General features: G+C 39.0%; 1 protein-coding gene across 2 annotated transcripts; it reads right to left on the reverse strand.

Annotated features, from left to right (window-relative positions):
* Positions 1 to 1,012: 1,012 nt before the first annotated feature.
* Positions 1,013 to 9,568, reverse strand: LOC139418462 (T-box transcription factor TBX2b-like). 2 transcript variants are annotated; one of them, XM_071167931.1, is made up of 7 exons: positions 8,745 to 9,568; positions 7,736 to 8,003; positions 6,169 to 6,315; positions 5,020 to 5,096; positions 4,675 to 4,847; positions 3,142 to 3,743; positions 1,013 to 2,541 (listed from the first exon to the last, which is right to left on the reverse strand). In XM_071167931.1, the coding sequence occupies exons 1-7, from the start codon at positions 9,104 to 9,106 to the stop codon at positions 2,107 to 2,109; spliced, it is 2,064 nt and encodes a 687-aa protein (XP_071024032.1). In that variant the 5' UTR covers positions 9,107 to 9,568; the 3' UTR covers positions 1,013 to 2,106. The 2 variants fall into 2 exon arrangements, with proteins under 2 accessions (XP_071024032.1, XP_071024031.1); XM_071167930.1 differs by having other exon boundaries at positions 4,675 to 4,859; positions 8,745 to 9,526.
* Positions 9,569 to 16,214: the final 6,646 nt, after the last annotated feature.

A 16,214-nucleotide genomic window follows, 5' to 3' on the forward strand; every position in this document is an offset into this window, starting at 1 on the left:
GGCAGAAACTCAAAAACTTAAATAAACAATTATGCACTAGGTTTGATAAAAAAAAATATTTCGAAATGGAGGTGAGGGAATAATGAAAAACCTAGAAAATTATATACATTTTATTATTTATGTGATTTTGTGATAACATTTCGTATCCAACAATGTTTTTGTAGTGTAGGCTAACATTGAGCTAGGCTAGAATTAAAATGTGAGATAAAAAAATAAAATAATGTACTGACAGATCAGTCTGGACTCTGGTGTAGACGAGACCAGGCTGGACACATAGGCCTATGATATACTCGTTTTTAAGAGCTATTGGATTTCATTATTTAGCCATACATTTGTAAAGACCTCAGTTCTTTTGATGCTGAGGGTGTACTATTTAATCAACGACGGCAGGGGGCGGAACACAATTTATTTTTTGCAATGTTGGGTTTCAACAAAAGGTTCCAGAAAATATTATTGGTAGGTCATATTAAATATTATGATACATTTTAAGATGTGTTATTGATTCGATACACCCATCACAATATTAAAGAAACAATGTTCAAAGTTGTACTTTTTCTTTATAGTAATTACGGATTACAACTTTGATTTTGGTCAAACTTGTCATGTCAAACCAACTGAAACCTAGGCTTGGTTTGAACCTACTGTTAAACATACAGGGACATATTGGCAATTAAAGGAAGGATCTGGTTTGAAATAATAAAATACACATATATTTTGAATTCTTTCAAAAAGTAAAAATATTGTTTAAACGAACTAATTGCACTCTTAGGCCTGTTATATCCCACCTAAACTCCATAGTTTGTCAAACGTTTGCTTTGACGTTGAAGCTATAGGGGTCAACACTATTGGACATGCAGAAACTGTTGTAAGAAAAATAATATTTGCTCTTATTATCAAGGAATAAAGCCTTTAAGGCATTACCTTGTTCTTTTTGTCAAGCCTTTAATCTAATTCCCAAACATGTACTTCACAAGGCAAGCTTATCAATAAACGAAGACAATGAAGTAACTGATACAAAACATCACCTGAATGACACATTCCTTTTTATTTAAAGTGTGAGGAGCTCAACAAAAGCATATTAATGCGTATGAATTTACCCGAATAAACCAGCATAAAAGATACCAATTGAGCTACCTCTGACGAGGTAGTCTTCAGTGCTGGAGAAAAAGAAACCTGAGTTTTCCCTGCCAAATGAACAGTGCTGCGCATTGTATCGCAAAACAATGTTTCATCAACAGCATCCGAAATCCTTGGGATGTCCCTAACCCTAACACTAACCCTAACCTTAACCTGAACCCATACTCTAACCTTAACCCAAACTCTTACCTTAACCCTTACCCTTACCCTGACCCTAACCTTAATCCTTCCCTTAACCATGTTAAAATGCAACTTCAATGGGGTAGGGACGTCCCAAGGATCCCAGATAGCATGGACCGGAAAGGGTATGCAGGTGGCACGCATTTCGTTCGTATTTCATCTCACTGGCGGGGATAAACAGCAATGCATCACAAACATTTGAAACTCATTCGGTTAACAACAAACGCTAAATAGTGTTCATGTACAATATATTTCCATGTAAAAGGGGAAATTATAAATGCAACAAGTTGAAATCTAAGTAGTATATACACGCCAATGTACAGATTTGAATAAATTAATAACAAGTTGCGTATTATTTTATCCTTATATTTACAGAATTTATTTTCTTGGAAACATAAATAATTCAATCAGATTAATGTTTCATGTTGTGAGTTACAAATGTCTTTCCAAAACAGCTTCAGAAACCAGTTTAACTGTGTCTCCTTTCCATCCCTTTTGAAATCTATTGTAATGTATTTTTGGGGTGTAGCTTTATCCTTATCAATAGCCTAGCGAACAGCCCCAACATCCTCTGTTCATCCTCCGTTCCTCCTTCAGGAGCCGAGATGCTCTCCATACACATGCAGCAATCCTACACTGACGTGAAAAATGAATCTATATCACCAATAGTATGTCATTTGATGAATTCACCTCGTCAGCCCATATCCATCCATCTCACTCTCAGAACAACTGTGTATATAGCCCGACAGAATCGTGTCAAATATACCTTGAATGAACAGGTGGTTCTGGTCACTTTGGAGCGTCAATGGCAGGAGACATTTCTCTGGGTTGTTCCAGTCCTCTGACCAGCCTCTGTATATTTTGCAGTTCGTTAGTGGAATCCTTCTTAGATGTTTTGGGGGATGCCGTCCTCTGGCTGGCCACTTTGTGGCTGTGGTGCTCAGATACAGGACTTGTTTCTCTGCTGCCTGATTTGGACAGGTCGGATGGTGCGTTGATGCTGCCCGGCAGCCCTGTGGTGAGCAGGTTTGTGCTTGAAGGAATAGATGTGGGTATCTGATAAGGGTTGAATCGCAGCCGTGGTCGGGAGGTGGTGAGGAAAGGGTTTCTGCCCAATGAGGAGGCTGCAGTGCAGGAGGGGAGGGCCGAGGCCGCAGCAGCTGCAGCTGCCATGTAGGTGTATGGATACGGGAACAGTCCTCCAAAAGGTGGCATCGAAATTCCCTGTGTTCAAAAAATGATGGCGTTATTATACATGCACAAATGCTACAAAGACAGGGTTCCAGGCCTGTCATACTTCTTCGATGTGCATGGATGTTTTTTTGTTGAACATTTACCCTGAAAACCTTTTAGAGTTACATTTGTGTCTCTCTGTCTCTGTTTCATCGACAACTGTAGCCTACAGGCTATTAAAAAGAATATAATCTACTACCATTACAAAAGTAGCCCTATGTCTATCCATCATTTAAAAAAGCATATTATTATGTTCTCAATCAAATCAAAAAAAGGCATCCACAAAGTCCCAATTTTGTTTGGAATAACCCAATATAGGCGGCTTTATTCATTCTCCATAAAGTCATACATCTACATTAAATATACTGAACTTATTTATTATGAATGCAATTGAAGGTGATGCTAAAAAGACACTTCAATTGCAGAAGTTTGTGCAGGAAAACTCATAGAAATATGAAGTGTTCCTCAGCTATATCTATTGTGGTGTAATTCGTTGTTGGGAAGAAATTATTATTATTAGGCCGGCATGCATTGCTGCTGTCATGCATGCTTGTCTGTTGAAATTAGTTAGAGTAGAAGTTAACTTTTTACCTGAGATGCTAGCATGTGCTGTGACAAGTGGAACGGAAAGTGACTATGACAGCCCGCGCTTTGAGAGGAGAGGCTTCCGTTTTCCATGCCATTCGCTCCAGAAACAGATGTCAACAGATGCCCCATGCCCATGGTGGAGAATGCCCCTGGTGCCATCGCAAACTGTCCGGGGTGGAACAACATTTGTCCCGTATTCAAAGGGTTAAAGAACTGTTGACTGTGCAAACCAGAAAATGCCAGACTCTGCAGGTGACTCGCACTAAAGTGTGATGGACTCTCCGTCTGTACCATCAAAGGAGAAAACCCATCTTTCACCCCACTGATGCCCCCACTATCCGTGTTGTTCTTTGTAGGTTCCGTCTCTTGGCGGTGCTTATGCTCTAACTTGTCCTTTTCAAGATTTCGAATACTGAACACAGAGTCGCTCTCTTTCCTTGAATCCAGGTGTTCGTTTTTTTTTTCCAGAAGATTCCTATCCCTCACTCTGTTATCGCCTTTAGGGCTGAGAGGAGAGGTTGGTTCAGGCCCGGGGCTGCTGGCTGCGATGGAGCGCTCCTCTTGTGGGTCAAGCTCCTGATCACTGTCAGTGCAGTTCTTGTCGTCTGTAAAACATTATATCAAACTTCCATTAAACGATCTACATTTTATGATACACTATAATATAATGTATTTAAAAACTCTCAAGTCTAAATGAAAGGCTTTACATAGCCTATAGCACAATTAAAGCAAAAATAACTAGAGGCTATGATGTGTAGGTCTAGCCTATATATAGCTTCCAGTATGCTAAAACCATTTAATATCACAACCAGCACATGCGTGGCATTACTTTATATATTATTTGAAGGAAGGCGTCGTGATGTAGTGTTAACATTAATTTCATAACCACTTCCCTTTTGCTCGTAAAAACTTTGTTTCGCTGGTAAGATTGGCATACATTATGTTTTAAAGTCGTTCTATAAAGCTTCCGCAGTTGAACTAGAGGCCTTCGTTTAGTGCTTGGTTGATAATCGAATGCATAACTATCGAATAATGATCTGAAAACCATACTACAGTAATCAAGGGGCTGAATGTTTATGGACCTGTCAGTAGATGGCGCATTGGATCACGTTACACTGATGCATGAAGCCTAGCTTTCATGTTCTACAGAGATATTGATACGTAAAATAGTATATTGTGGGTAAATAAATCATAATGTCTGCTATTATTTCTCCTTTTAATTGATTTAATATTATTTTATGTTGTACCACACGTTTATACCTTCTACTTAACTCTAAACTAATGTCACAACTGAGCACATAGCAATCACAGATTTACCCACTTTCTCGCGTTTTCTTCTTTTCTCCTACAAATATTATTTTTTCTCTCTTATCCAATTGTAAACCACCCAATTATCCTCAGGTTAATGACACATAATAAGAACCTTAAGGTTTGTTTCCATTTGTGTTTATCATTTCTTAATTACTGGCATCTTCAAAATGACCAATTTGGTGGACACGAAAAGTAATGTAAACAATGCTTTATGAGCAGTCTTACCTCGACTGGTTCGGTTGAACCTCAGTGGACTAGTTACATGTCCCAGTGGAGAATGAACCGAGTCCCCTCCGGTGGTTTGTTCAAAGGAGGAGTCATCTGAGTCGGCACAGTCCCCGTCCCCTTTAAGGTCCCGGTCCTCATACATGCTCAGCGATGGAAGGGTTAACTGCTTCCTGCAGACCGGACTGAGATTAGTTAATGCATCTGTATTTTGATCAAATCACTAGACAATAATGCTTGGTCTGCAAATTATTGTTGTTTATCCCTATGGGGAAATTATTTTCAATTTATGGTCATATTTTCAGGTTAATCTTTTTTTATTCAATAACGAATAAAATAATATACCTCTTTTCCCGTCGTCCATTTCCCGTGTCTCTGAACCCTTTAGCAAATGGGTTGTGATCAATTTTGAGTTGTGTGATCTGTAGAGAAAACGAGAGTGCATGGCATCAACAATGGGATCCTGAAAAGACTGAAATGTATTTCAAATGTACTATTCTTGACCTACCACTAATAACAATAATACAAATAATAATAATTATGCCAATGATAAGCAAAATGATTAATCAATAAGCATTATTGATAGAATAATATTTGTAACAATAGCAATGTTTTGGTGCTGGGGACTGCTGTGCTTGTTATCTCCTGCGCTCTAGAGGCAAGACAAGCATCTCTTTTGATGAAGTGTAGTTACTAAAGCTTATCAATTATTCATTATTCTTCTTAAAGGAAAGTACTATACCTAAAATTCCGATTAGCATACGCTGATGTCATTTTCTCAGAGACTGAATGCTACTTTTTATTGCAAGCTACTTTTTAAACTTTAATTGCACACATACACGGCCTTGTTTATTTAGGAACAATACTATTCGTTCATGTATTCATTTTCGTCTGTCCTTTTGAGTTTTTAGAAGCTGTGTGTGTTCATGCTTTGCGTTAGTGGATTGCATGCTTTGATTGTTCAGAACTGTGTTGGTGTCTCCATGCAGTAGCCCAAAGACATAGTGAGGATAAGTGCCTTCTAATCGATTGTGACTCTCTACCATACATTTAATGATACCAACAAGCCCACTAGGCCTTCAACATGTACTCCAATTAACATCAACAGGGAGGGGTTGCTATAGCCAACATTAGGCATATAAAATAAGTTATTGAGACTAAAACATTCCACATGAAAGTTAACTGACACCTCAGGTTCAACTATCAGCATATATGTGTGTGTGTGTTACACACACACACACACACACATACACACACACACACACACACACACACACACACACACACACACACACACACACACACACACACACACACACACACACACACACACACACACACACACACACACACCATAAGTTTATAAAAACTCAAACATAAATAGAACAGGTCTAATTCTGAATACACAACCGTGTTTACACATCCAGCAGTCAACATTCAATATTCTAACATTTAACATAGACGTTTCGCATATTATCTTCTGGTAAAGCTTACCTTGTCATTCTGATATGCAGTGACAGCGATAAAATCTGTCTCTGGAAAAACATATGTCCGGAAGGTGCTGTAAGGGAGCTTCAGAATGTCGTTGGCCCTCACTATATGAAATCTGGGCTGGTATTTATGCATCGAATTCAGGATAGTCTGAGAATGCAAAGAAACAGAAAATATGTTACGGTGATCATGCTGAAACACGTTTTGGTTTGAACTGAGATGACGAGGACAATAACAATGATGACTTCGTTGATTTGTTGGCACTTGTATTTCTTGTGTTATTGCAGGGAACTTATACATTCCACCGAAACACACACCATGTTAATAATGCACTATTTATTTGTATAGGGCGGTGATTTCCTCTACAGTGAAATATAACAAATGTAGGCCTACTACAAACGTTGGTGTACTATTTCGAGCGTTTATGCTGACAATGCAGACTGACCGAGTGTTCTGCATTGGGGCACAGCCCCTAACATCCAGGTTCTAATGTGGAACTAACGATTCTGATTATGCCTTATCATTAGCCTTATTACATGTATAGGCCTATATAACCCCGTTACGTGGGATTATGCATTTATATCAACTTTTCTCAAATGTTTTACTGCACTTGTCAATTAATATTAACCTATGAAGGATTTGCAACATCTTTGAAAATGTTTCAAAGACTTCATAAATGCGTAGGTTATGTAGGCTGAACATGGTTATGAAAGCAACAGCTATTGTAACGCTTTGCCTACTTTGATTTGTCCTAACCTACATTAGACATGCAAAAAAAAAAACGGAAAGAGCAGGCAACAATAACTGAATTACTGTTTATCAAAAATACCATAAAATCAAATCTGTATTCAAATCCTATTCAAAATACTGCCCTATTACAGCGACGTAGACAGTAGTCTATTGGGAAGTATTTGGGTTACTTAGTTGTTATTGCTTTTGCATGTAAGTATTGGGTGAGTATCTGCTACCATTTCAAAGCGCCCCACTTGCAATCTTTTTATCCAAATTTCACTGAAAGGTAACATTACCGTAATCAATTCAAGAGAGATCAAGTCTGCCCTATGTCTTTGACCTGGTTCTAGCTACTTGACTTAACTGCAAACTTTGTCACTCTGCTCTGCACCGAAATATACCACGAATTAAATATTTTTAAAGACAATAAATCAAATCTGAACCACTGTTGTTGAGCCTTAAAACTATTTTGGAGATGCATGGTGGGTTACTGTTGTCCTATCAATATTTTTGTGATTTTCTAATGCATCATTTTGCATTGTTATTGGTTATGAATAAAGGTTAAATCATGTATCAACTGATGTCATAGCCTCCAAAAACATTACAAATATAGATTATTCTAGGCCTACTATTGACCTCATAATAATATGTACCATAATTCAATTAGGTCTAGGCCCTACATTGAATCCAAAAACCTGTGTTATGTGCGTCTACAAAATAGGAGGAATATCCGCAATATCGGCATTGAACCCTTGTCAATAGCCCGGGTTAGTTTTACACAAAAGGCAAATTCATCTTTAATCGAAGCATCATCAAATGAAATCAAGAAATGACGTACAAATCCATGCTTGTCGGAGATATTATTAGTCAACTTGAGTTTATGAAATGCAACAGGCTTCGCCATCCACTGCTCCCCTGTGGCAGGGCTGTCCGGATGGATGTACATTCGTTTGGGCATCTCCGGGTCGGCTTTCCCAGCTACCATCCAACGCGAGTTGTGGAACTTGTAGCGGCAGTCGTCAGCAGAGACTATATCCATAAGGAGGATATACTTGGCCTTCTTATCAAGCCCATTGACACGAACTTTGAATGGGGGAAACATCCTCCTGCAATAGAATAAAACAATATTGAACACACCGGGCCTTTCAATCATCTGGCTTAAAATCATGGCATTCGAAAAATAACAATATTTGGATTTTATGCACGTTTATTGTACTATACCTAACTGTAAACACATTATATTTCTAATGGTTTCTTTGAGAAGAAAATAAAGGTTATCCAAAGTACTTCCAAAACCGAGGGGGTGTTGGCTATACCAAGATGTCTACGGGCACGCCTTGGAATTCAGCACTTAAGTTCGCCTACATAGCCCAACTTACTATTTTCATCTTCAAACACACTTGTTTCGACACATGCATGCATTGTTTAATTGATTGAATTTGCTCATTCGTTTGTTATTCTCGTGTTAGGCCTATCCCTATAATGTGTGAACAGTAGCCTATGCTTATCCTAAATCACTCAATAACCATACTTTCATAAACAGTCATATTTCGATAATTAGGGGTGCAATGTAAATATAGATCTGTGCTTTTTGGAGACAATAGTTGGCTACTAATGCAGTAAGTAGCCTAGGAACCTGCAAATCTCTCATAAATATTTGAAAGCATTTGGCAGCACCAGCGACACCGCCTTCTGGATTACTATTACTTGATCAAGTATGACTATCACTATGAGTGATTCATTTATAACCATTTCCTAATAAAATAAATTTACTCACCAGTGTACATAACATTGCCTATAATATGCACGCATAACAGTAGCCTAACTCAACTTAAGCATGTCTTTACCTTCCTGATTTCGTAATAACCATCTCGGTTCCTATTTTGTGAAATTGGTCCCATAAATCCTTGGCCTCCAGGTTGACTTTGGGGTCGTCCTCCACCTCTTCCTCCGGCTCCAAGCTCTTGAGGGAGCGGAGGTGAGCCGCTTGATGGTGATGACCCAACGCCGCATGGAGTCCCGCTTCCGCGGCTCCAGATAAAGCATGGCCTGACAGAGGTTTAGTGAGAGCGCCGTGAGACAACGTCAGTCCAGGGAAAAAGGAAGGCTGTGCAGCTGCAAGGAAGGCTGACATAGGAAAGTCGGTCGGCCGGTGAGCGTGGAAAGGGTGATAAGCCATGGCAGTCCCTGTGTAAACTGGATCTCTCATCGGTGCATTCAAAAATTGATATAGAATGATTATACGCTATTTATGTCCACCCTCAGTAGACGTAGCCTATTGGTGTGTGTATCCAAAAGACAGATGTCTTCGTAAACCGAGCAGAAATATAAAAGTAGTTTCGCGTGCTCAACCAAGAGCGAATGCGTCCCAGACGTCTCTAACAGACCGAGGGAAGAAATTAGTGTACTGCTACTCCTGATGCTCGGTTCCCACACAGCACCGTGATAATATCCGTCGAAGAGACGGCATCGACACCTCGAGAGTAGAGCTGGGCTTCGCTTCTTAACTTTCGGAAAAAGAAAATCACTCTTTACTCGGATAGGGAGTTCGAATTGAGAGGTCTTGCTCTGACCACCGTGGTATAGTGACTGTCTAACATGTCTCTCCTCCCCGGATCCCGACACTAATGAACCAAGCCCACTTGATTGCCGATTTTACGCTTTCCGGACCAATTGTGGAGCTCTATAGGCGTGGTTTTGACAGCTTCGGCCAAGATCCGTAAGGGGGGGTGGGGGCTAAAAAGGTGTCGGAAGCATTAGCAGTAAGAAAACATGTCAACAGAATAAAATATTAACCAATGACATAGTAAAGATCTGGAAATCCCTCCCCCAAACTTCGAATCGAGCACCAGGGCTGGCTTTTGCTGCACGGCCGGTGAAGAGGACGGATCCTCCGACTGCCTAGTCGTTTCGTGAAGCTTTCACACCGTGGGGGTACTAGCCTATAGCCTATACATCCTATCTCAAATCTCGACTGGGTTTTAATTATTCGGTCAGTAAAACCTGATTTGAAAACATGGCATTCAGAGGGCTACTAATGAATGAGTTTTGAAATAAAACAACAGCTACATCCCTACAAAACATTTTGCATCGAAGCGAATGTCAGCGCTGGCTGGTTAACAGACGGCTGCTAGGCTACTACAATGCTTTTCTACCTGGCCTACAATTTGGTTGTGTTTTAAAAAGTAGACCATTGAGCCTACTTTATGGCGTGTTTTGATGCGCTGTTGCACTTTTAGAACGTTGTAATAGGCTATATTAATATTCACAAACAGCATATTTATAACTATGCTATTGATATGTGCCTTTCACTAGCAACACATTGATTATTTAACAGCAACTACATGTTGCTTACAACTTACAAATAAACACATTTGTTTCATGGATTCATAGCCTATATCGAAGCACAGAAAAAGAGCGATTTGAAGCGGTGAGAGAGCTTGCTGTCTTGGAGAGATACATCCAGTAATAACCGAGCTGAGGCGAAGAGGGCTTGTATCTTTGAGGAGTTATCAGGAGTAATTCAATCGAACGGAAATGCCTACATCCTCGAAACAGACACATTTAAGATAAGGATAAAAAAAAAAAAAAGGTTTTATTATTATAACGAATCTACGGAAGTAGCCTATTATGGGCTACACTACTTTTTCAGCAATTCACGAAGTTCTTTACCATAGCCAACAGAATGTATCCAACATTGACACAAACACAATTGACTATTCGAAGCAACAGCATATCATACATATCATTTAAACCGGCAAGAGTTTATGAATAGACAGACAGTGGTAGGCTATGTTAGACGATTTGTAGGGAATCGCAAGTAGGTTACTGCTCCTCAGACAGTGCGTTATGCAAGATGGAAACGGGCGATTTTGTCAAACTTCACATACTAACGCTGTGTGTGTTTCCCGTGTAGCGATATAACTTTCTCCAAATACCATTGTGTATACCTTTAAGAAGTCCCTTCGCAGATCATTGATTAAGTGGGACTACGTTTGTTAAGGAGCTCTTGGCGCCAGTCTGCTGGCGTCCCACAATAAGAACCCTCTCCTGTCACTTCATATTTACGCCCAAATCTTCAAACAGCGTGCTCCAATCCCCTCTACATTCCATCCAAGGCTGGAGCCCATGATAGATCTCCAACTTCGGATTTCCTGCACTAGCCACATATATGCGGTAGTTTAGTTATAATTATTGATTCGAATACAGAATTTTAATGAATGACGGAAGAGGTGCAGGTGCAGTTGCAGGTTTAGTGCGCGATAACGTGGATACTAAGTTCCCAGACTCAACCCAAGCTTAAAACTCATTCAAAATTCTGCTGACTACACCGGACCTCTGTCATAATGGTGAGACTTAATAAGAACTCTCATAAACGCTAATGCAATATATTTTCAATTTAGAGCCTACTTTCTTTATATTTTGGTGTAAAATTGTTGATCTGAGAGTATCTAATTTTGAACTAATTGTCACTTGTTTGCATTGAAGAAAATTATAAGATGATCTTATTTTTAAAACATACATTCACCAAGAATATATTAGTCTACTAAAAGTTGTTTTTACTTTTTTAGTGACTAGGTGACAATTACTTTGCAGAGATAATGACTGTGTACAAATTGCATTTACAGATCGGTCAAATGATTAGGGGAGAAGAAGTGGGATATGGAAAGTAGGCCTATACACCGTAGGTGTCGATAAGGGTGAATGGATGAGTCTATTGAGATTTTTGAAATGTGTTTCTTGGAGTTAATTTAGTATGACACAATCTCATACGACTATATAAAATCACTAGACTGGCCGGCAGACTTAAGGCATTCTCATGTGCAACATTGCGTTAGTAAAACCCAAAGTAACAGAGAAATAGTGAGGTCTGAAAAGTAATCGATGGTATATTCTTAGTCAGGCAGAATTAGGAAAGTGAAATGCATACATTTTAACAGAATGCCTGTTTTCATACATTACTTTGCCTGTTGAAGGTGCACACATTTTATTGGAATATGGGCCTATATTGTTTATTTATTAGGCCTAAAAAAAAATATGGCAAACATTTGTTTTAGAAACCAAGCCTACTTAAACCATGAAATATAACTTCACATTATTCACAAAATGCAATATGATTTTTCAACCAAGCAGGTTCAAACGTTTGGGAAATTGCGTCATTTGCAGAAGGAAAAACCACAACGCATGAAAAACATTTGTTTTATATAATTTTTTTATATATGTTTTTTTACACTGATTATGATTGGACTACATGTTTGGTTAAGGTTAACGTCCACGCACCTATTGGCTTACATATAACTCTGTCACATGAGGCCAGTAATGGTTGCTTGTGTCTACAATTCCCAGACCCACAACATTATAGTTACGGCAGTGTTAGGCAATGGTAATGCACAATTAGTGTACAGTCTGACGGCAGTTGCTGACATAAAGTAACAGAAAACAACAGCTATTATTCTTTTTCACTACCACATTTTGTACATTAACTAGACTAGCCTAGTTCTCCTCCATATTTTGAGCTGTTGAACTGCAAAAGGATTAACCCCGGATGGAGACAGATAATGAGGTCCCATGTAGGTTATATGTCATTCAAGTAATTATATAAACCAAGGCGGACATTATGCTCAATTTATTTGTTTTAGACTTTGTTTTACAAGCCTACGAAATATATAGGTTCGTTGATGGTGTGGCTAGCCTATGAGTTACCTTGTTGAGTGCACAGTTGGACTTTTGTATTTAACTTAACTGTTGATTTGAACTTTAACTTCAATTTAAATCATTTATACTGTTGAGAGCAGTCAGGGGGTCAATTTGTATTTGTGGACGTGACACCGAGAATTAGGTGCACAAATCAGTAGCGATATAGCCCAGGCCTATAACCTACCAAAAAGTCTACATGTACCAGCCAGCACACGTAAGGTATAGGGCTATACACTTTAGGCTATATGAGGGAGCATATCCGCAAAAAACACAAATTATTTAAAACTGATCGCATACAACATGTTCACTTTGCCCACTCACATAATGTATGCTCTTATAAATATGCTTTACATTTCCCTTGAATCTTTTCAGCATTTCCCTTCCATCTCTCTCTCTCTCTCTCTGCAACTGATCCTCCGCTATATTTATCCTGAGGACTGAGTTCTTGGCGCCAGTCCGTTTAAGACCTGTCAGAGTCCCTCATATTTCCCGGTCACATAGCCAAGGCAACTAGTCTCCAAGCCTCAACAAACTCAACCAATCCCCTCTTCCCTCTTCCTCATGGTCAATGCTCTTCACTGCACTCTTCGCGTCATTCATTCATTCATTCAAATCTGTCTTTAATCTCCTTGCATCACGTCAGTGTTTGGGGGTTTAGCAATTTGCTCTTCGTCGTGGTTGTCTCATCTCATTGACCCCAGTCAGTGGGACTGCCGTTTGGTTCCCTACCCGCGCCAATTCAATATAGGACAAGTTGTTCAACATAGGACACTCCAAAGGCCTTGTCCATATTAATACATGCTATTTTAGCTGGAGACTTGAAATGGAATATGAGCTAATTAACCTGCTCAGTTTACCTCACACTCATAAACTCCATAAGGTGATCTTGGCAGAATACTTATCATTAGGTTATCATGTCTGCAGGAGGACACTGGCTCCGCTGGGATCTGGGGACGAGGGAATTAAGGCCAAGTTCTGAAGAGCACCTTTCACTTAGGTAACAGGTGGGGGCGCCAAATTAAGGCCCTTTAGGGAATTGAGAAGAAAGACGTTTTTCAATCTAACCCGATGTTTCGCCCTCAAAAGGTGATATTTAGACTAAACGTGTATGTATATTCATTTAATTTAGGTGACAATAGACAGACATTTGTTTCTTCAAAACTGTAGCATGCTATACCCCATTGCCTTGTGGCTGCCATTGCCATCATTATAATGATTGCATTCCCTTATCATTAGTGTGGAATTGTGGGCCTGTTTATATCTTGTTCATTAGCCTACTTAGTTATGTGCACCATGTAGTTGAAATTAGTTGACCAAACTATTTGTTTATTTTATATTCACAAGGAGGGACACACTTTGACTCTTTAATTGAAAACTCTACTCAGCTGCTGCAACACTGAGCCGATCGAAAGCAAGAAATGGTTGGTTGATCAAAAACAGGTCTTATTGGGAAGATTAGAGGAATTCATATCAACTCGCTTCTTTGAACGCTAAAAAGCCCTACCACGGTGGATGATTTAAATGCTATGTTCACAGAGAATTTATGGAGAAACCACAGTTTTTAGTTTTTTGAATAATTGATTAACAAAAATAAAGTCTACAAGGTTATTTCGAATCAAATCTAGTTTGTGGTAATGGTATGGAAGCTCACCAAATGTATATATTTGAACAGTTTACTGTAACTGGGTTTACCTGTTCTAGTAATCTGATAGGTGCAGACGATCAGCAACATTTAATATAAACTACGTCACATGGTGTAAAGTTGCCTATTTGAAAATGACTGAATTAACGAAGTAAATTAATACATTCATCTGCTTGATGACAGCACAAATCGAACAGGAAGGTAGCCTGTTGATTCAAAGTTAACATATGTATTATTATTGCAATATGCATGACTTTGATATTTTTAAAAAAATTATTAGGCTTATTTCTCATCAAACACGTTGAATAACAATGAATACCACGTGCTCTGGCCTCTATTTTTAATAAGAATAAATTGTCGGTTTATCTTTACACTGAACTCTTAATAGCTTACTTATAAAGTATAAATACAAATATTGTTTTGTAAGTTGTTTATTTATTAAACACTTGTTACATATAATAATATATATTATTCTACTATAAACAAATATTCCAACTATCACTGCAAGAACTGCAAGAATATTCAACACATTTCCATAATGGATTTCCTGATGGAAAAGACCAGGGAATTTAGGACTTTTTTCAGGTAGGCTATCGAGCGTTGGGTCAGTAACCGAAAGGTTGCTGGATCGAATCCCCGAGCTGACAAGGTAAAAATATGCCTTTCTGCCCCTGAGCAAGGCAGTTAGCCCACTGTTCCCCAGGCGCCGAAGACGTGGATCTCGATGAAGGAAGCCCCCGGCTCCTCTCTGATTCAGAGGGGGTGGGTTAAATGCGGAAGACACATTTCAGTTGAATGCATTCAGTTGTACAACTGACTAGCTATCTGGCTTTCCTAATTCTCAATTCTGCATCATCTCCCTAAAATAACAATTCTGAAAATCTGACATATCATATTTTAGATACATTTTTGGCATATGACAATCTCTAATGAAAGCCACAATTTGAATAATGACCAAATGAAATAGCATAGAATGGCTACTTTTACCTGCCCATGAGTGTCTCTCAACTGAACTGCTAGCCAGATACTTGAAAATCTATATCAAGTCGATATTTACAGAGCATTGAAGTGCCTATAGCACTACTCAATAAGGTAATAGGAAAATGTATACAGTGTCTGAATTCGTTCCCTTTTTTTATGTAAACAACAACCATTTTTACAAAATGTCTTATCTAATAATTCATGTGTAAAGGTAAAAATTCAGGTGAGTGAAGACAATTATTCCCTATTGTTGTTGGAGTTTCGGGAGAGAGTGAGGATTTGTTTTGAGGCTGTTGTCTCTGAGGGGTGATGTCAGCCAAGCGGGTCAAGTAATGCCAGAAATATACATTATAATACTGCATTACTCCTCAAGGACACTGCTTTAAGATACCTGTGTAACAGTGAATCACTGTGCAGACTGAGTCCTGATTCAAAATATATGTCTTTGTTTGTGTATCTGGTTTTCATTCCTTCCATAAAGACCACTTCAGCACTACGGTTCGCTCTTGTCCTGCCTCCCATATGAATTATGTTTCAGCTACAAAAGAGCACTTAATGAGATGTTTTGTCTGTACTCTGTTACATGTCCGCTATCCCCCGAAGGCTCATTTAAAACAGGCTCAAACTTTTTCTCTGAAGAAATTACATTCTCTCTTATCGTTTAATGTTATTATGCAATCCTCACTTGAACCAAGTCACATGGACTGACATGTACACCTAACAATTTGTGATGAATTGAATGCGAAATCAGTGCCCAGTGAATATAACACAGATTAGTTACCGTCACTGAGGTTAGACACAGTTTCAGTTTTTATGAAAGATGCATGACTCCAAACAGAACTAATGGTGCTGCGATAAGGCTGTTCATATGGACGTACAACAGGCGGAAAGTGCCACGAATGCACAATTCATCTCACAGTCAAATTCAACCAAAACGGCATCCTCTTTACCACACTGCATGTGATTGCGGTTGTTAAGGGAAGTGTCATGCTAGGTG

This window comes from Oncorhynchus clarkii, chromosome 10 (assembly GCF_045791955.1).
Source record: "Oncorhynchus clarkii lewisi isolate Uvic-CL-2024 chromosome 10, UVic_Ocla_1.0, whole genome shotgun sequence".
Classification (NCBI taxonomy): Eukaryota; Metazoa; Chordata; class Actinopteri; order Salmoniformes; family Salmonidae; genus Oncorhynchus; species Oncorhynchus clarkii.